A 22,453-nucleotide genomic window follows, 5' to 3' on the forward strand; every position below is an offset into this window, starting at 1 on the left:
AGCACATGTCTTCATGTTTGGAGTATTTAAAGAGCTGACAGTCTTCTCCCAGTCGCCGGATTATTCTCTCGTCCTTCCATGAGTGTGTTCGGTCTACTGGTTGTAAGTACTACGTCTCTTGTTCCATCTCATTTCAGAGAAAGTGTTTTGTGTTCTTCCGTCTACGTTCCAGCCACTTATTGTGTGCTGTGTTTTTGTTCTTTCAGTGTCTCCTGCCGCTTCCACGCGTGCCTCATACCCGCTTCGTCGGAGCTCCTTGAGTTTTCCTCCACTCAGTTTGAGTGCGCCTTTTGTTTATCGTTTTCCACTCCTTTTGAGCGCGTCTTTTGTTTGTTTCCATTTCCGCTCGGTGAGCGTGTTTTGTCTTCTCGTTTTGTTAATAAATTTTGTTCTTGATTCATTTAAGTCCTGTCTCCGGGTCTGCATTACTGGGTCCAGTTAGTTATTGGCTTACCAGCCTAACAAATTTAGAGAGACAAATTGTCATTCAGTCAGATTTGACTGTGAAGACAACAGGAGAGTTAACCTTTATGCACACATGGGTTTTTGTGGCTCAAACATAATCGTTTTTCTCTGTGCTTAACAACAATATGAATGTACAGTATACTGTTTGGCATTGTGGTGATATCTCTTATGGCTTATGTATTTTAAATTGAATTGCTCAGGTCAAATAAGTTGCACACGGGCTTCTGGGCACAGACTTTTATTTCATTTCCATTTGTTTTTGAAGGTAAGACAAGAGAGAGGGATGAAGTGGTCTGTGCTAACAGCTCCATTATGAGCTGTTAGCATATGGGCGAGGAACAAGCGATGTGGGCCCATGAGGGGCTTTATGTACAAGGAGCAGGACCTTCAAATCAGGTCTGAATGTTAGGGGACGCCAAATTAAACTGAAACTATGAAGGTATTGAACCTCCACAGAACACTGTCACATTTTAGAACCCAAAGACATCATAACACAAGTGAAGACACATTAAAAGGTTCAGACCTTTGCATGTTCAGTTTATTTATTTAGTGATATTTCATTTAGGATTTTAAATGTCATTTTTGATCCCTAGCCATACATGCTCTTCATCTCTGCACTAATACTGTACAGTGGTTTGATGACTTTTTCCCCTGAAAAACTGAAGAATCACACTTGTGGACATTGTCATCCAGCTGCAATATAATGAAAATGCTGCTGTTTTATTCGATCTGATCATTGATTAGATTAGTCTAATTCCATATTTACTGCAGGTTGACAGTTTTAGTTTGTGTATCCAGTGATTCAGTAGCTTCCCAGCACAGACTAAGTCCAAAAGGATTCCTGCCAACCACCAGCAGCAACATCAGAACAATGCTACCACACTGACAGCTGATTCAAACAAACACAAGTCGTTGAGGCTAATATAATTGTGGCTTTTCTGTGTGACTGCTGAGCTGCCCCATCCTCCCCTTCATTGCATAGGTGGTGATGGATGTTGATCAATAGACATATAACCTGAGCTATTTCCACACATAGGAGATTAAAGGGATTAACACAGCCGAGGGTGAGAAAACCATTCACCTAGCACACCGGCTCTGTCAACCTTGCTGTTGTTGTCAGGCAGTCATTCTGTGTTCAAAGCCGTTAGAATCCCTCAAAGCCAGCACTGAAGTTGTCCTGTTGACTTACTACAATGAGTTTATGTGTATTTAGTGGTGCATGTTTTAGAGAAACAAAACCATGTCGACCACAAACAAAACAGTCAATGAGAAGTTATGCCTTTGACGACTGTTTTAACATTTATGACAGTTCAGACCAATCAGTTGCACTGCAAACACAGGTGGAATTTGCCATTTGAAAGCGGAGGTGAACTGTGTTGTCTGGTAGTACTTACCCTGTCTCGGTGGGAGCGAACAGGACTTTCTCACTTGCTGTCCTGTTGTGTTTCCTGTAAACACAAGCTGTTGGAGTTCTGTCCTCTTTTGAATGTAGTGGATAGTATATTGAGCATCGCAGCATAACATCCTCCTCTGATGCTTGCATCTGGGAATTATTTTCATTGTTATGTGTCCAGGTGGTGTGCCAAAGTTGTCCACTCCCCTGTGCATGCATGTGCAAGAAAGATGAATGTCTGTGTAGCAGCTTACTACAACTACTGCGTCTGTACAGTACAGCACCACTTTAATTATTGGAACACAAGCATTTAAAAGACCAAAGCAATGTAAATTAGTCAGAAAGTCATATCGGAACCAGAGAAAGACATTAAGAAATTGATATTTTTAAGCAAATGTCTTCCTGTGAAATTTGACCTCTTTTGTGTACTTAATGTTGAAATACCACAGAATATTTTAACTTGAAACCATCTGTCTAAATACATGACACATGACTGAGAGGACATAATCAATCAATTCTATGCATGCATGATTGCTTTATTCTTGGCAGCTTAGATGTTGATAGTTGCATTTCCCATCTTGAATTGTGGTGTCTGTATTATTGTATTATATAATTCAGATAGCTGGTTCTCAATTTGAAATATTTCATTGCTTAGAAGAAATCTTTACTGTCTTTCTTTACAGCCGTCAACGAATCTGGGCTCCTTATGTACCATAACATCTGCAGCCGCAAGAACGTGGCAGTTTTCTGACCATGTGATTTCAAGTCATTGTGCAACAGATTCAAACAAAAGGCAGCAAAATTAAAAGGGGTGAAATAAGTCCTGGACTGAGGGTAATAACAGTTGACATCTTTGATTGGTGTAATAGCAAAAACAAGATGGTAACAAAATAAAAAATGTATAATTACGCGATTCTGTGCCAATAAAACAAAACAAGAATTCTGCTTGTTGTTTGATGCTTAAGAACATTAGAATGAGGAGTTCAGGAGGAAGACCATACGTGTCGGTGAGACCCTGGTTGTTATTGACGTTGCTGCGCTGCCGCCTACGTCATCCGACGCTGAGGTCCGAAGTTGATCAAGTTCCCGTATGGATACACATTCACGCCACAAATAATCCCTTTAGATTTCAAACTAAAAGCACGACTTGCGTTCCGGTGATGATAATGACAGTAGATTGAGTTGCACGGTATAAACATTGCATCATGTTGTGTTCTCCTCAGAGGAATGTTTACATGAAATATGAAGTGAAATGACTTGTGATACAGATTACAAAATGTCCTTTCAAAACACAGTCTTTGTAGAGTACATGAAGGAAGATGTCTGTTTAGAAACTTGATAAGGTTGAAAAGTAGGCTATGCATAGACTGACAGGCATGTTTACTAAACATAAATGTGCATTAAGGCTTCAGCAAAGCGTGCCAATAAGTTGCTACATGGCTGAAATGAATTTTGTGTACAGTAAGACTGTAAATACTGATATCCATTGTTTGGACAAAGCAGCAGATTCAGTCAAGGCTGGCTTGACCTTGATCTGCAAGTCATGGAGGTCATATATTTGTTTTTCAGAGTGCTTTTTACACATGAACCAGACAACTACAAGTGCTGTAGAGTTATTCATTGCTTGTATCCAACTATGCTGAAGGGTCTGATGTCTTTCCTGTTTATGGTGATATAGACATAAAGTGCAAATGTTTCCTCAAGGTTAATCTGTATTGTCATTTAATATAGCAGTAGAGATCTGTATAGCCTACCATACATACAAGATGACATACAGGCGTATGTGGCATCGTGCAAGGCCCTACATCAGCAAGAAAACTACAAACCACACCCCACTAGCAATATTATATTCTTTTTTTTCCCCGATGGATCAAGAATTTTTGCATTTTTTTAAGTTTAACAATGATTTATAGTTTACATAACTGCTCACAATTTTGCAAACCATGTCATAGTGTTTCACATTTTTCAATGTGTTTTCTCTGCTAACGAGCTTGGGGTTATGGTAATTCATCTCAATAAACACGACTGCTTTTATTGCCGTTATTTATTGCTGTGTTGCAGTTAACATGTCGGCTACATTAAATGTGCCTTACTATGAAACAATAAGTGACACAACAATAACAGCACTTACAATAATCGTTGTGAAAAATAATGATATAACCTAGGTTACAGATCTACAGGTACAAACTGCTTTATTAGAGTCTGACTGGTGTATCAGCTCATTTTAGCTTATCACAGATATATCTGTATCAGCCAATAAACAACCAGGAAAAATTGTCAGGTGTTTGAGCTCATTTTGAAATGGTACTACTGTTACATAGTTCATCCACCAGAAAGCATTTAGCCTGTACACGGCCTCATGTTGCACCTCCTGCTGAAAACGTACTCTCTAGTCCTATTACACTAATTAGCGAATATTAGCTAAGATTAAGTTAGCATCAGCATCTTCATATTTTAGTATATTGATGTTAGCATTTAGCTTGAAGTACTGGTGTGTAGTCTCACAGAGTATCCGTAGCATGACTGTAGACCTTTGGCTTGTTCAATGCTGAAATGTATTGCTCAGTTTATTAATACTGATAACAGTATTGGCTTCCTGGCAGAATAAGTGTCCCTGAATATAAACTATGACAGTAAGGAAACACCTCTTGGTGTACAGACAGTGCTATAAACTACAGTCTCTAAGATGACCATAAGTAGCACCTCTCTAAAACATTTTTTTAATCAATGAAAACTACAACGTTTTATATTGGAAATTGTCAACGTTAACATTGACAATGTCAACGCTACAGTTTCTGGTATAAACCACCGCAGTGGCTTTATTTTGAAACTTCTTCGCGGAAATACTACTCAGTTCAGTTAACTTGACGGCTAGCTAGTGCACCGAGTCTCCTTGGTGCCGTTGAAAAAAACGGTTTTGTGCAGCGCTTTCTCCTCTATCACTTCCTTTTGAGCAATGTGTTATCAGTTGGGGAGGTGTGAGGAGCCCGACTCGTCGCTCCTTCATGCTGCTCGGGAGCCATGGCGGAGCGGACCCTAAGAAGGAACCAGCAGCCAGAGCTCAGCGGGTCCTCAGCAGCGGCTCAGACGAGCACGGATCCCCGTTAACGTTACCTGCAGCACGGAATACGATGGTGACGGCTCCTAAAGTTTTACACACATCTTTAGCTCTTGGCACAGATGGCGGGTTCAACTTTTCACTAACTTGTATTTCCCTAATGTCGACGGGATCGTAGCGGCGCAGAGTTAGTTCTGCTTCTCTTTTCTTCCAGTGTCGGTCCTGTTAACCGTCTGCCTCAGGCGTAAATCTGGCGCACCGTCCCGCAGTGGCTCATCGGACGTCTCTTTAATATTTCAAAGCCGAGTCACTGGAGGTCAACATGGGAGCAAAGCAGAGCAGCCCGACCGCTAATCCAGCTGCTAACGGACGGACCAGAGCCTACTCCGGTTCGGATCTGCCCTCCAGCACGTCCAACAGCAACGGCAGTAACGTGAGCAGGACCACCGCCGGCGGTGTGAGGTACCACGCGTACAGCGCGTCCGGAGCCACGTCCAGCACCAGCCAGCACCTCGGTGCCAGGGCAAGGTCTGTGGGGGGGTCCGGAGGCTCCGGGACCAGACCTCAGTCCGGCATCAACATTCCGAACAGCAGCGGAGCCTACAGCTCCCAGGAGTCCGGCGGCAGCAGCCCGGAGGAGGCGGCGGACAGAGCGCGATCAGGCGGAGGGCACGAAGGTCCCCGGCTGCTGATCGGATCACTACCAGCACACCTCTCGCCTCATCTGTTCGGAGGTAAGAGGGCAGAGCCCCCGCGGTGCGTTGACACAGCTCAGTGACTGATGATGGTTTACAGGCTTGAAGATGGGGGAAACATTTCACACTGTTATTATCTTCTAAATAGCTGATTCCAGAGCAGCAGAGTGAGCACTGTGTTCAGACTGATGCTATCACGTGACAGCAGACCACACATGTGCTCACCAAATAAAATATGAAGAAAACACAGCAGGGCTGGAGCTTAGATTGCAGAGGTCATGACCCCGAGCAAGAAAGTCTGCATCGGCCAGGAAACACTGAAGTCTAAATTTTGTCCCAAAAATAGTCTCATTTAAATAGACTGAGCGTAAACATATAGGAAGCCAACAAGATATCCAATTTGTGTTGGTTTTAGAAAGCTGTAACCTGTAAACTCCCACAGATGCATGCTCAGATCATGACCTGAGTGACTGCTCTGTGCTGAAAGTGTTCATCAGTTCACTGATCAGGTGTCAGTCAGGCTGCTGCTTTCCTCTCTTTACACTGTACGTTGAATACTTTGGGGCTTTGGACCGCTGGTTGGACAAAACAAGCAACTTAAAGACATCACACCAGCTCTGAGAATTTTTTGTCAGTTTTGAATAAAACATGATGAAATCAAGCCTGAGACCACGATGAGGCATTTAATGGCACCTTATTAACTTGATCCATACTCAGAAAGCACAAAGGTCCACCAGGAAGCAGGGTGGTGTTGATATAACGTGCACAGACAGTGATGGAGAAGCCAGCCACTGAGTGAGTGTCCCCTGCTGCTTTTCATGGCATTCATGTGTGAGGACAATGACTCGCACATGTGAGAGGAGTCAAACATCGTTAAGATAAACAGTGTGAATGTCTTATTGCTGATTTCATCGATTAGCCGGAGCAGCTGCACTGACTGGAGCCCTCTGACCACTGAACACGTAGTCGAGGCCCTAAAGCTGATCAGGTGACCCCGTCATCTGTTCTGATGTCATTACCAACACTGCAACAGCATCCACGGGTCAGCCACAGCTCTCCTTGTCGCGCGCTGAGGTTATCCAATCAGAGGGCAAGGCTGTTTTTAGGTGGCCAATCAGTACAGCACAGGAGGAGTTCCTCAAGTAGAACTGAGATGTTTTTCTGTTGTTGAGCTGGTTGTTCATGTATTTTGGCTTTTTGTCCACACACTTGCTCAGTTTTAGGTCACTGCAAATGGCTTCCAGTGTGAAGATGGTCACTAGCTGTTGGCAGTGTTGACATGAAGAGCAGAACTTTTGGCTCGTGATGACTGAGTGCACGCCGTTATCTCCTTTGTTTGACGTTGCATCGTTATCTTCTCTTTTGACATGGGGCAGTTTTATTCAATGGCAGATGTGGCCAAAATAGTGCGGGTGCTAACTGTGCTAACTGGACTTTTCATATGTTTACACATTAATGCACACTTTCACTTTTATTGAGGAACAGAGGCATCAGAAGGTTCTACGGAGGTCACTGCTACATCATCCAACCTGTCCATCAGTGTTCCCTCTGGTCGCTGGCAGCTGTCTGGTTATGGCTTTTTTCAGGCTTCTGATTGGCCAACATGTCTTTAGGGTGAGGATTGTATCACCACCTGTTGGTTTTGTTCTTGACAGTACTTCAGATGTGTTTTTATTTGGCTGCAGATTTTTAATTAATTTTTTTTTTTTACCAGTGCTCTTCTGGACGTTTTTTATATTGACAACAATCAGTGTTTTATAAAAGTAGTGTTAAAAAAAAAAAAAGTGGACTGGATGTAGTTTCCGGTTAACCTGAAGGAAAAGTGATGGAAAACCTTTGCTCACAGAATAAAGATTAAAAAAAAAACTCTCCAGACTCTTAGAAGTATTTTAACAAAGATGAAAGATAACAGGCCTGTTTGAGATAAATTCTGCCTCGCTTGGAAAGTGGATGAGAGCAGGTGGTTGCAGCCGGGAGACGTGACAAAAAGCTGCAGCCGTGTTGGACAGTTTCCAGCAGAGTAAAGAATATACAGGAAGTCACATGAACAGTGATCAGATCCTGAGTGAAGAAAATGGGATTTATGACACCAGTCTCTCCAGCGTTTACTGAGTCACCAATAATGGTTGCTCAGATGATGTTCTGCTTAATATGCTAATAAAATGCCTGATACTGAAAACGGTTAAATGTCCTCACAATGAACGAAGAGAGGAGTACAAGGCACATATCCCCAGTGTTGGTTTGTCAGGTATAATTAGACTGTCAGAGCTTAACCTCAGTTTGCGCAAAGGAGCTCTCATGTCCCTCCTGTTAGCAAAACTTTAATTCTGTCTCATAATACAAGTATACATTCTGGTGTGTCTGCCTTGGCCTCACATATCTAACAGGCATTCATTTTGCATGCTGGCATGGTGATTATAACGTGCTCTTGTGCAGCAGTCAAAGAGCAGGAATTTCATGCCAACATATATTTTACTGTTGTGAAGGGGGCTTCTCTGCTTTTAAGCCATTCTTGGAACATTCACAGTTAACAGCTGTGTGTGAGGTCTCCTAGCATTGTCATTGCTATAGCGAGAGCACGTCGATATCACCTCCACGTGAGATGTTCATCATCACACAGTCCCTTTAGTCTGTTTATTTTACCATAGTGCATTAAAGGCTTAAAAAACGCTGGTAGGTATTTATGTCAATGTTGATGCAAGTGAGTTTTTACTAAAACAAACACTCTTGCATGCATAGTACATGCACACGTGGCAGGTTGTGTACAAAGTTTGTTAATTCAAGTGTGAGTCAGCAGACAGGCGTCTAATAATTAACTCAACTTGTCAAGTTTCCTTCCTCTATAAGGGTGCATGGATGAATCAATAGTACACACACACGCACACACACACGCGCGCACACACACACACATATATGTGTCTGCAGGCTGTGCTAGCAGGTGGCGTTCTCTCTGTTAATGTTGCTGGTTCTTAATTTAAAGACTCAAGATTTAACCATCTCAATAGTCTTGATGAAAATACAGCAGAGTAGCTTTGTAATACTGGAGCCAGCAGCTCACCAATCGATCAGTTTGTTCAGTGAAGTGTGCTGAACGCTGACAGAGCACGATGCCTCTGAGAAATACACAGATAAGGTTTAAACCACACCAGATCAATTGTACACAACAACCTGATGAACGACACAACACGGCCTGTATATCACTGTGTGTGTGTGTGTGTGTGTGTGTGTGTGTGTGTGTGTGTGTGTGTGTGTGTGTGTGTGTGTGTGTGTGTGTGAGGGAGCGAGAGAGATGATGTGTTTGGAGTTGTAGTTGTCTCCACCCAAATATACTACTACTGCTGAGGAACCTCTTTCCCCAGAAGAAATAGTCCCAGTGAAAAGTGTTGACACTGTGTTCTGTGGATGAACAGCAACAGTAAAATGAATGACTGAATCATGAGCAGTCAAAGGTGACAAGTGAAAAAACAACCTGCTCTCAGTACCAGGCCGTCAGATACCGCCACTTTGCCATGCCCCTTGCCGTCTCACACAGACGCTCAAGGGTACGCTTCAGGCTGTCAGCTAACTCCAATGTCAACTTATCTGTTCACAATGTTTGAAGCCCAGAGCAACTTCTCTGTCTGTCCAACATGTCCTCATCCCAGAGACGCACCAAGCCGTCCTGCCAGACAGCCTTTCTGACAGGGTTAATGTGGTTAAAAGGTTTCAGTTTGGTTAAGTTTAGGCCCCAAAACACAAGAGTGTACAACTGACACGTGTGTTTACAGACACACACTCTCTCTCTTTCTCTCTCTCTCACACACACACACACACACACACACACACACACACACACACACACACACACACACACACACACACACACACACACACACACACACACACACACACACACACACACTGAATCTCGACTGTGGTTTTGCTGGTGGTCTCGTCTCATCTCGTCTTAGTTATTGAAAAAAAAGGTAATTGATGAACATATTTCATCCTAGTTTTCATCAACTAATGTAACACTAATGTTGGCTTTGGCTCTCTATTTCCATCAGGAGCTGGTGGAGACCAACACAGAGCTAAAAAGAGAATAAATGTTGGACTGTGTGGAAAAAAACATGACTCAAAGTGGTAAATGTCACTCCATCCATGGAGCCTTTCCACGTTGCTCCTTTCATACCCAATCATGGTACTATCACCTGTTACCAATCAGCCTGTTTACCTGTAGAATGTTCCAAACAGGTGTTTCTGGAGCATTCCACTACTTTCCCATCCTGTAGTTGTTTCTGTCCCAACTTGTTTGAAACATGTTGCTGCATCAGATTCAGAATAAGCAGATATTTACAAAAAATCAATGAAGGTCAAACATTAAATGTATTGTCTTTGTACAGTTTTCATTTGAGTATATGTCAAAAAGGATCAGCAAATCATCATATTCTGTTTTATGTTTCACACAGTGGCCCATCTTTTTGTATAATCTGGCTTGTTCGTATCTAGTTTATCTAGATATTTAGATTAACATCTCTGACTGACACAAAATGGTCTGAGTTGATCTCTGTTTTCAAAACCTTGAATCAAACCTAATCATAGAATTCAAAAACCCTGGGAAAGATTTATGTTCTGCCTTCATATCCTGGTAAAGCAGTCTTTGTGCACAGGAAGATAATGAATGTCACAGTCCAAAGTCTGTAACCGTTATTTTTGGGCTGTTTGCAGAATTTCCGTCCCTGCTAGACCGTCGGCTCATGATGGAAATGCTTTCCTTTTGTCAGTGTGTGATTTGAATGGATACAGCTTCCTATTGCAGAGTGTGAGAGCAGCTCAGCAGTCTGCTTTGGATGGATACAGTTCTAAATTGTTGCAAACGTTTGATTTCATGGCTGTGCTCATAGAGGATGGGACTCAGACTGACAAATTGGATTTAAGGACCTAAGTTGCTGTTTCCCTACGAAAAGTAATTATAGCCGGGTCAAATGTAAAATAAATAAATAAATAATTCTTTAAACTGTATTCTGTACATACTGCTCTTCATCATAACAACACCAGCTGCAATATTCTTCTGTAATATGCATTTAATTTGACTCTATATCCATTCTATACATTTGTATGGTGGCCAAAAGCCATGGCAGTGGGCACAGTGTGACAGGCAGTCACACCTCTGCAGTGTTCTTACCCGTCTCTGATGACTGTGAAGTGGCACCAGCACATATCAGCTCTCTGGACACAATGCTCCATTATCTAACAAGCACATTTCCATGATAATTGCTGGGCATATTCGGTTCTCATGGTGATCCACCCTTTTAAATTTCAATACCCCACGCTCTTCCTATAGCACCACCCTGAGAACAAACATTTCATTTTCCAACCCCTACTGCTGTGGCTCCAAGAACCACAAAATGACTTGTGACATTCTGTCCTGAACATTGGTTTTCTTGGTACAAGGGAGCGACACTGAGATGGTGAAGTAGCTAATGGTACGCTACTCTTGCCTTAGTGCAGTGTTTCTCAATTCCGGTCCTCGGGCCCCCTGCCCTGCATGTTTTAGATGTTTCCTGCTCCAACACACCTGATTCAAATGATCAGCTCGTTATCAAGCCACTGCAGAGCTCGATGACGAGCTGATCATTTGAATCAGGTGTGGTGGAGGAGGGAAACATCAAAACAAGCATAAAGGATTGCTACAGAATCTTTCTAGGACTGAATCCTGAAGAACTACAAAACAGAAACACTGTAGGTTGATTATTACACAAGGCCAGACTGAAAACAGCATGCAGCATTTGTCCCTGTTTGACCTGTGGTGAGACAGCACCAGCTGTCTGCTCTTGTGGAATACTATAACTCACCTTACGCTCTCTTAGACTGTTTGTGTGACAGTGAGCTGCTGCAGCACCAACCATATCAATGAATACTGAAGTTCACTCAGTTTAATCATTTGTGAAATGCACTATTAAGTATTATTTTTGATTAAGCTGTAATATGGTGATTCTGAATCAGTCAGACAAAACATGCCAGAAGCAATAAGAAGCTGTCCTGATGACACTGTCTCTAGCTGCGTTTCCATTACCCCTAGAAATGCGCAAAACCTAAATATCACAATAAAATACTGGTAATGGAAACACCTATATTTCGAAAATCCTCTCAAATATCGCAAAAACATTTTTACGCTCTCATGAGGTGGTTTTTCAGACGTGTCGATAAAAAAGTGTATCGCAAAAGTGTAATGGAAACACTTTTTTTGCATTTACATGTCGCATCTGGTGCCACAAGAGGTTCAAGAACATGGCAAAGCTCGTTGAACGTGGCCCGGGTCATCCGAAAATGTTGTATCCACAGTTCGTCTGTGAATTCCTCTTTTACAATCTTCTCCCAGAAATCCCTTATTCGTGGCCGCTGCCACACATAAGGGCTTTGCCTTTGAACAGTTATACGTTGCCTCCGCCTTCTGTTCATAATAAGTACAGCAACAGCCATAGCGGCTCCTGAGATCAGTGTACCGAGACGCATAACGCTTTCGGCCATCTTCCAGTCTCGCGGGACGGCCGAGAATTTACGAGAATTTCGGTTAGTTCGCAAAAAACCGTTCAATGGAAACACCTGCAAGCAGCACTTGAACTCTGTCGAAATTTCAGAAATATTGCTTTTATTTTGCGAACAACTGTAATGGAAACGCAGCTAGTAACATAATGTGCACATTTCCAGGTTCATGCTTTCATTTGGGGGTGTACTAGAATAAGTTTACAAGTGTCAGTGATCAAAAAAACTGTACATTGCTGCAGCACCTCTGTTCACCCTCTGTCTGAAATACTAGTTTTAACTCCAAGGCCCCCTCTCAAATAGCCCAGTCTGTTCTGATTGGTCAGGTCCCACAGACCTGAGCCAGTACTGCCCGTCAGCAACTCTGTCAGTGTTTTTGCAGCCAGGAAATCACTATGACTGAGTTTAGCTGCATTTCTCATTAAATATCACCTATAATAAATGCTTTTAAACTAAAAACTTCACTGCCAAACATGTTGAGCAGGAATCTGATCTGTGTTAGCTTCACTTCATGTTGCAGCTGATATGGTTACACAAACATTACAGATGATATTACAGCTATGGTCTAAGCAAACTTGTCACGAGGTACTAATCCAAGTTCTGCGGCATTGCCAAGCAAATCAATTCTTGCAGTTCTGTTTATTTTTCATGCTGTTGTATCATTACCTTCAGGTCATGTCCATGAAGCAAAATTACATACAGCAGCAACACACACACACGCACAAACACACATCCTTATGACAGCAAAGCTAATGCTAGCTCAACATCCACTGCAGTAACGTTATAACCTTCAGCAGAAAACAACATGAAAAACAATCATCAGCATCCAACCTACTAGATTCAATGTTCAGTTCCCTTCAAATAGGGTTTGTTTGAGCATTATAAATTCAGAGTGTAGAGCCATAATATTTTCACATCTGATTTGGTGAATTAGGGTTATTTCAACCAAGCCAGAGCTGGTGATTGTTGGAACAGTGGAAAGTCTAACAACGATGGTTTTGGTGAGTTTTATTTTGTGTTTTTAAGTGTGTTTTATGATGATCTGTGATATAGAGTTACTGGTTTTGAAAATGAGTTCTTGCGGCTTTGAGGAGAATGAAATGATAGCTGTTTCTGGTTAAACTAAAAGGATCTTACTCTTTCACAAAAAAAGTCCATCTGTGAAGATATCCTTTCCGTGATGTTGACTTTTAGTGGGTGTACTTTGATGGCCACTGTTGCCCACTAAGATTATGTGGGCAGCCCACATTGCAGCCCATTTTGTGACTGCTGGCTGAGGCAGTCTACTGGGCCAATTCCAAAACCTTTTGTACCGATTAGTCATTTAGACACCAAATTAAGGTCCAGGTTTAAAAATAGTTGTTATTATATTACAACATTGGTCGAACGCGTGCCCCAGACTGTGAGTGGCTAACTGACAAGATAAACAGTAAATCATAAAAAAAGGCAAGTCAAGTAACATATTTTTCTTTAACAACCATGAAAAAGTGTGTTTTACATTATATATATATATATAACCTCTGCTCTGCAGACAGTCGATAGTGAAGTAACTCACTGACAATTTGGGTGATTTTTGGTGTGACAGTTTCAGATTCACATCTGAAACGCCTTCAACAACTGTTCTGTGAGCCTCCAGAATAGTCACCTGTGCGAGCACTGCCAAGGTCAATGTCAAGTATTGTTGATGATGTCATCATTTCTGTCTTGATGGTCTGATTCCCATCTTTGGGTGGCAGCTTGGGTGACAGTCACTACTATTTTGTGTGTGTATTTTTAATGGTCTGGTCACTGCAGCATTTGAAACAACTAAGTTTGAGAGCAAAATCTATTTCTTTCAGTATAGTCTGGGCAGTCATCTCGTTTGTTCAGAGTAATGCAGGAATATAAGGAAGCTAGTATTAGCTGTTCCAAAAATAAAAAAAATAGCAGTGCGATAGTTTGACATGAATCAATGATACAAATACATCTTTTGAATCAACTGTGTGAACTTTTTGTCTCATTTAGTGACCGTGCTAAGCAAGCTTGTTAGCTCAGAGAGCTTTGTTTCTGCGCCACAGTTACTGTTTTATTGAACAAAATTGTGTATAAGAGACAGCTAGCAGTTACCTTGCCAGTTACAGTGGTTCACCAACTGGGGAGTCGTCACTACGCCACCGAGCTTCTAGGACCACAACATTTCACAAAGATGATTTTCACTGTCCCGCTCTCTGGTGTGAACAGGCCAATACTGTATAGTGATGTCTTATATTTGTTTGGAAAGGTGTGTCAGTAGTATTTTTAGCTTATTAGTATCACAGAAAACTATACAATGTATCTGTATTTGCAAGGGTATGCATGGGTACATAACCATACAGGAATATGCATGTCACAGTATTGCAGGCTTTAATACTGTTATACAGTTAAAAAAGTTTGCGGTTCTGTAATAATCAGTGAAGGTGTCCTCTGCAAAGCTGCCATGATGGAAGTTACACGATCCACATCTTCGTACATACAGGATGAAAAAGGTTGATTCATATAATAAGTTTGGATTTCCCATGAGATATAAGATCAAGCTGTAACATTGTACACCATAACTGATGAAGTGTGTTGTAAATACAACGTGGTCATTTTGTTTTTGTGTATTATTTTCGCACACAGTAGCTGCATTGTTTTATTCCTTTTGATGAAAATCACCAGGAGGCTGTTTCTGCTTTGTGAGACAGTTCAAAGATGGTGGTTGATATTGTCCATCTGCAGAGCGAGGATGGATTTGTTGCTAGTCTGTTTCCTGTAAAGAGCTAAAGCCAGATTGGAGCTGTCAAAGAGGCTAGTGAGGAGACAAAGCACTGTCTGGCAGATTTTTACTGTTCCTATCATTATTCATTAACAAGGAAGCAGTGGTGCCTGCCCACTCTGTCATACTGACACAGTCCTACAGTCATACTCATACAATGATATTGTGTCTTAGTGGAGAAATGTCCACAGGTCAGTGTGAGGTTCCAAGAGATCATGCACCACAGAGCTGAGCTATGATGGCGTAAACAGTGGTCAGTCCAGGTTAGCTGAAATCTATCTTGATGAGATAAGCCAGTAGCTACCTAACCTGCTCTCCTAATCTCCGCTGCGTCCCTTCATTTGAATACTGCAGCAGACCTGCTGATCTCTCACTACATGGATGTAGCAGCAGTTGCAACATTACTAAGTGAGAGATGCTTTGAAGCTTGGGTTTGGATTCACTTCTTGCTTCCTCCTTTGTGAGTTGGCGCATGCTTTCTCACCTCCACACACATGGCCAGCTGCTGCATAAAGTGGGTTTGACTGTCTGATTGTCTGCTTTGGAAAGTTTCAAAAATCGTCAAAACTGAGGGCGTCAGGTCGGAAAGATGTGGGAGTAGATGGTTTAACAATCCAACAAGCACTTTGTCTGAAGCGTCCTGACATCTTAAGGGCTTGGTCATGCTAGAACTGGTTCTTACGATGTGCTGTCCAACCATATAAAGTCGTTATAGCAGTTCCAGGCAGCAGCAGTGGGGTGAAAATCTGACCATCGTAGAAGGTTTGCAAAGATGTTCGACCACCTGACAAGCAGCTCTGATGAAGCATACTGGCAGCTTAAGGTTTAGCGGCCACAGCTTGCCCCTAGCTTCCACACAGCAAAATGCTCATGTCTTTGTGAAACTGGCAGCTTGGTAATGTCGTGAATACAGATTACATGACACAGCTAACATGATAGCTTCCCTCCATTTTGGACTCTGGTTCTTCACAGGTCAGCACTTTGAAGGTTGTTAGCAATTGGTCAGTGACAGACAATGTTGAACTCTACATGAAAGCTCTTTTTAGGCCTGCTTCACTCCAAGCCCTTAGTCACTGACGTTAGCCAGTGTTAATTCCTCAGTGTGTAAATAAATACCCGCCCAAAGAAACACATCTTTCTATACTTGTGAGTTTAAGCCACCCTGAGCTCATTAAAAATGAAGAGACCAACACTAAGAGACAGAAAATACCTGTCCTGCTTTGAGCCACGTCATGCACATGATGCACCTTTTAATTAGTTAAATGATATTGATGTTTTAAAGTATGTTAACAGACTATTAGAGGAAAGCAAAAGAGAGAAAGCTTATACAGAGAGTAAAGTGGAACTGAAAATCAACTTAATATACTTTATTTACTGTGCCAAATTCAATTATTAGTGAAGTGTATGAGACTAGACTGCAGCGTGGAGTGTCTGCCAACTAGATTCATTTGTTTTATGGTGTGATAATGAGTTCATAAAGAGTGCTTAGTGCAGTAATTGATTTTCTTTTGCCACCCAGGGGCAGTTGAGTAAGGAGTATGCAAAAAATTAGCATATTATCCCCTAATCACATCTTTAGTACTACCAGGATTGCAAACAGTTGCTTATTTGCAGATCCACCAGACGCACAGAAACATTAGCAGTCACTTGAAGTTGTGTTCCTGGCCTCCTGATGAATGTAAGTCCAAAATGTATTCTCCCTTTAGTTCTGCTTTGGTCTCTTTAGCTGCTAAATGCCCCACTCTTTTCACCAGCTGGTGTCTAACAGTGTCTGTGTGCTGCTTGGGGTTGAGCAGATAGCATACAGTGGGTTCATCAGAGCTCTTTCACTGAAAACAGCTGCCTGCTGCTGCTGGAGACAAGGTTGATGAGAGTGCTGAGACAAGTTACAAGCCTGAAAACCAAAACAATGACCTGAACGATGCCGAACACTTCATAGCACTGAGGAGAACTGCAGGTGAGAATTCTCTGTAGGTTCATCACTTCCAGCCCTGCTTACAACTATTGTGTCTCATGTACACCACTATAAGGCAATTTATGTGAGAGAGTATGAAGGTGTGTGAGTGAGAATAATGTTGTTGATGAGTACAGTGCTGTTGAGATGAATCATGATTTATGACCCACACATCCTCTGATAGTTTTTGATAGTTATCATTCAGTCAGCTGTTTTCAGCTGTTTTGTGTTCCAGACCTCCTGCTGATCAAAGCAGACCTACCACACACAGTCAGAGTAAAGGCACAGCAGGTAGTGTGTTTTCCACACTAACTTGGCTAGGATGACTGTGAGTGTATTCAGCCTGTTGTGGCAACACTCATACAGCCATGCCCTATCCACATGTACAGCATAAAGAGCCAGTCAGCAGGCACTTAAAGCCTTTGGTTTGTTTGCCAGCCGACTGTTTTTTTACCCCCCTCCCACCGTTTTTCCTAAGTGTCCATCTGCCGAGTCTCAGATGGCACATGACTAACAGCACACACCGCTTGGTGGAACCTTTACCGTCACTTGTGACCACAATTGTAGAAATGGGAACAGTAGAAACAACTCCGAAGATGACACTGATGTTTTTCCCACTTCCTCGTTATTACGGTCTGAACGAACAAGGCATATTGACTGTACTGCGGACGGGATGTGGTTAGCCTAGCTTTGCATAGCAACAGGAGGAAGGGGGGAACAGCTAGCTTGGCTCTGTTGAAAGTTCAAATATATGCCTACCAATACCTCTAAAACTGATCACTGGGCTGTAACTGTTGAATTTGTACTCAACAGAAATGTAAAAACTACAGTTATTGGTTTTAGGGGTAGTTATGAGCTGTCACTTTATCTTGACAAAAACCAGGTCTTCAATCCATCTAGCACTTGTGTGAATCATCTTCAGCCAGATATGGTCAATTTTAGTAAAGGTCTCTGTCCAGGCTGCTGCAAGTAACTACAGCAGGAAGCTGTGCACAGTCACTCCAACCAGAAGTTGTTCGCCAAGAAACAGCAACAGCATCTAACAACAAATTGTTCTTACATTTATGCAGTGTTGGATTGCAATGGAAGGTGTTATTTTCTACATGACCTTACTTGGACCTGAGTGGGATATTTTGGTCTTTCCATGGCTGCCTCCTGGTGCTCTGTGTTCATGTGTGATGCTAATGTTTACTGAGGGAGAGATGGAGAGACCCACCAACTGACAGAGGTAGAAGGCATTGGTACATTAGCCCAACAGAAGGAAGAGCTCTCCTCATTTACCCTACTTAAACCCATTTCCCAGCAACTGAAAGCACATTTATTCAGCCCCCTCCCTCCGATTCTATTTTCACTCTACTTCCTTTTTTACCCTCTCCATGTTCCTTGGAGTGCAGGTGCCAGTAATATGAATTATACAGGCCAACTGTTCCTCAGCTCAGCTATCAATGGGATGACCCTCACTGGTCTCCTGCATCGACTCAGCTCCCATGTCTGTCTAATTCTCTCTGGCCTACAGAGCAAAAGGTGTCATTTACAGGACAAGCTAATCGTTATTTTAAACCTCGGTGCATAGTATAAAACATCATGAATTAAAATCAGGATCAGAAAACCAAAATAATATGTCATTGGAACAACCTACAAATATTCATGCTGTTTGCCTTTTGCCTTTTGCCTGTGCGTCAGAGAACCTCAGTTTCCTGTAGTGCTCATTTACCAAACTGTCAGCAACACATGGCAGAGAGGAGCACTGCAGAACGAGAAAGAGAGGAGGTAATTTAGTCACTCCTGATTGATGTCTGCCCTCTGAAAGCCCTACCTACTCCTTATCTAAGCAATTTTCAACTCGAGAATTTGCCTGCCTTGGTAAAAACTAAAGCGAGAATTAAAGTGTTTCTAAGAACCTCTGTTCGTGCATATGCTTATAGGTGTTATAGGTGCTGGGATGGGTTGCAGCCAGGCTTGTCGATGATCGCTGAACTAATCGATAAAATGATGATTCATAAATCCCATTTAATAGCATGGAGTCCAGGATGTGCTGATTCAGGGGCTGGAGGAGAGCTGAGTTAAGGACAGTGGATAATGAACACTGTACACTGGGATGCTCTCAAAACAGCAGATAAGATAGGGATCAGTGATGTGGTGCTTATTCAGTCAAAACTCTGAAGAATCCTGATTATCGGTGTGTAAAGTCTTTAAACTGTGGCCAAGTGGCTGTTGGCTTGCTCGCAGCTCTTTCAGCAGAACTGTATATGTGTGTGTCACGTTGGGGTTTTTCAGCACAAAGAATACAATGGAGGAGAAAAGTGAATTCGTGGTGGAGTTTCGTGAAGTAAAAAAGAATTCCAGCAGGTTCTAAGCTATGAGTAGATAGGTTTGCTTTAACCTGTTCTTGGCTGCCATTTCATACACATCCTGATGTATTTCTTGTTATCTTTTAAGAAGAAGAATGGAAAAACAAACACTTATGAATTATTATTAGTTAGGACGGCCCAACTCTACCCTCCACCAGTTCCGAAGTCCCATGCACTTCCAGACCGCTTTTCATTGAGATAGCTTGACAGCTATTCAAGAGATTGGTGTTGCATTTGGAACACACATTCACGGCCCCCTCAGGAGGAAATGTAAAAACTCTGATCCCATCACCTTTCATCACCAGGTCATCATTTCTGTTTTATCAATACTTTCCCATCAGCCTGAACTCTCATATGTGTTTAATGCTAATTTGTGAACGTTAGCATGCAAACATGCTCAGCTTAGATGTAAGCATAATTTCTGCCAAATATCAGCATCCTTGTATTACCAGTGTGAGCTGATGTGTGCAGCTCGACTCACAACTGAGTACAGCCTCATAGAGGGGTGAAGATGGGTGCAAATGTCTTATTTCTGCATCGTCAGCATTTAAGGCATCAAGCATGATGCAGATAATTTACTTCATAAAGTACAATTGCTGCACCATCAGTAGTTGAAATAGTACCAGCAGTAGAAGAGACCCTGCCATGTGGTGAAACCTCATCTCATTCATCATTATCCAAGATCTTGTACTTTTGGTCGTTCTGTTGGTGTTCTTTCAGTCTTTGTAGAGATGGAATTGACTGTTCACTGCAGTAACAGCCACACTTGTGGGCTGTAAGAAGAGAGACTGCAGTATAAATATCATTAACTAGGGGATGATCTGCTTGTCAGTATCATATTTTGTAACTTCCCCAGAAGACAAGAGTCCTCAGCGGGCTGCACTGTCATGTGCGAACATGTTGTAACAGGAAATGGCTTCCCTTTTTTAAAAATTTGCCCAGCTTTGATAGTATATAAACCTCACCAAGTCAACACAAACTCACTTTGTCCTCTCTATTTTTTCATCTATGACACACAGCATTTCTGACTCCACTGATGAGATGCTGATGACATTTTAAAAACTTGCATCTCCCACACAGCAAATTTGAATAGATGCAGCTTCCTTCACAGATTCATCTCTACGGCCATTAGTGTATTCTATGTTGGATTTTCCACTAGTCTTTTGGAAACCAGACACATCTTCCCAAATGTTTTCACTCACTCACCCTAATGTAGGGATGGCCTCATTATTTGTGCACCCAGTCACTATGGAGCACTACAGATTATTACACAATGGTCTCACAGACAGTGCATTTATAAAATGTATTTGCAATGAGGCTTGATATAAGGTGCAAAACTTTGTTCAGATTTTTGTGACTGTTACAGACTGACCTGATGCAATTGTTTTGTGGCAAACAACATACTCACTGTTTATTTACTGTTTACTGTTTATTTGGCCTAACTTTCTCCCATTTAATTCTGTTTGTCCCCTGTGGAGTGTAAGGCCACTGTGTGCTCCCTCCCACTGATCCCGATCCTTGGCGAGATGTTGAGCCTCAACCGTACTTAAGGTCATCTTGTCAGGCTTATTCTGTGCCAGGTCATTCCTGGCCTTTCAGGTTTTCGTGTGCTTGAAGGAACCAAAGGATAACAGTTCCATCTCTCATCACCTGACTACAGCATCCTTATTCACATGAGAGCTTGTTTTGCCTCAGGTGTCACATAAATCTGGTTTGGACTCCAACATGGTTTTTGGCCCAAAGTAGATTCTCATTTGCATCCTGGCTTCCTAGAGGATTTCACCAGGGGTGGACATGCAGTCACTTGAGAGTTCTCTGGAGTGATGGGAATCTACTGAATGTCCAGTGCTTGTTAGGCAGTTCTTTAAGTTTCAGAAGTTTTTACTGTGGGACATTGTTAGCATCATGCCAAACCCCCAAAGGCCCGTTGCATGGATCCTGCACCTGTCTTCTCAATCTTGCCTGCACATAAGCAAAAGAATTACAAGCCTCTCTAAATCTAAAAAACTGCATCTTCATTCGTGATGACTGCACACATCCTCCTTGGCTCTTTGGTCTGTGGTACATCTGACCCAATTACTTCCTCAACCATGTCCTTCAAAAACATGCCAGCAAACAGATTTGAAAGATTTTCAATTTCAAAGACAAAAAGAACGAGCAAGCAAGCTCACATGCAGCTCCTCCTGCTTTCATAGGCTGCATGACTGCAAATGTGTACATATTAATCGTTGTTGACAGTGTGGACATAGTCACAGGGCAGGGGACGCATGATTTAGTGCAGGGACCATGCTAAGCCCTTAACCAGGACTGCCGTGGTGCTCCTTCATTTTAAACCAAGCTCCCACCAGCCTAGCTGTCAGGTCTTTGAGACACAAGACTCTCCACCATTACAAAGTAACTGCTAACAGAGAACAATGCTCATAAAATGTGTAACAAAACTGCCCACTGTGACATGAGAAGTGCTGCATGTAATTGTCGTTGAGTGGAAATCCAGTGACTCCAGTGTCATAATTGGTCTTCCTCTTTTGTTCTTCCTCTTCTTACTGAAACTAAAAAGATGCACTTCTCTCCTCAGAGCACAGTGATGATGTTTAACTTCCCCAGTCTTCAATCATCTGCTTGCATGAAGAGAGAGGAAACTTTTTAATGATCATAATATTGCCTCCTCATTCAAACATGTCCACCTTTCTTCATTGTTTTGGGAATTTACAGCTTTCATTTGTTCCTCAAGGCAGCAGATGTTTCAGATTGTGATACTTTGTTGTTTTGTTTTAATTTACCAGTTGTTTCCAGTAATTCTGTGAGTATGAATCCCAGCAGCAGAATTTGCTGTAGGGCAATAAACATAAGAGGAAACTGAAACATAGACATTGCTCCAGGGTTTTAAATCCCACTTTTGTCATATTTCACCCGATGTGAGTGATGTTAGGAGAAATATTCTTTTAAGAGGCCAGAGTTTTAAAGCCACCAAGAGCAAGCGTGACCGACTGACACACACACACACACACACACACACACACACACACACACACACACACACACACACACACACACACACAGCAATTTAATTTCCTGGACAGCATCCCATACAGTTTACCGGGTGAGTCATCACGGGAGTACAGGTCGTGCTGAGTCTTCGCTTTCAGCATTGTTCAGAATGATTTTTGGAGTTGTGCAGAGCTGGAATTCCTCTTTATCCCTCTCTCAAATGAATGCACCTAGACTATACATTCCTAATT

General features: G+C 42.2%; 1 protein-coding gene across 2 annotated transcripts in view; it reads left to right on the plus strand.

The window, feature by feature from the left end:
- Positions 1–4,743: 4,743 nt before the first annotated feature.
- znrf2b (zinc and ring finger 2b) overlaps positions 4,744–22,453 on the plus strand; it is a 33,790-nt gene continuing 16,080 nt past the window's right edge. The window contains exon 1 of one of the 2 annotated variants that reach the window (XM_070966270.1): positions 4,744–5,650. In XM_070966270.1, the coding sequence (XP_070822371.1) occupies positions 5,239–5,650 (412 nt within the window). In that variant the 5' untranslated portion in view covers positions 4,744–5,238. The remainder of the gene's footprint in view (positions 5,651–22,453) is intronic. The other variant, XM_070966271.1, reaches the window with a different exon arrangement.

Source organism: Chaetodon trifascialis, chromosome 7 (genome assembly GCF_039877785.1).
Source record: "Chaetodon trifascialis isolate fChaTrf1 chromosome 7, fChaTrf1.hap1, whole genome shotgun sequence".
NCBI classification, from domain to species: Eukaryota; Metazoa; Chordata; class Actinopteri; order Chaetodontiformes; family Chaetodontidae; genus Chaetodon; species Chaetodon trifascialis.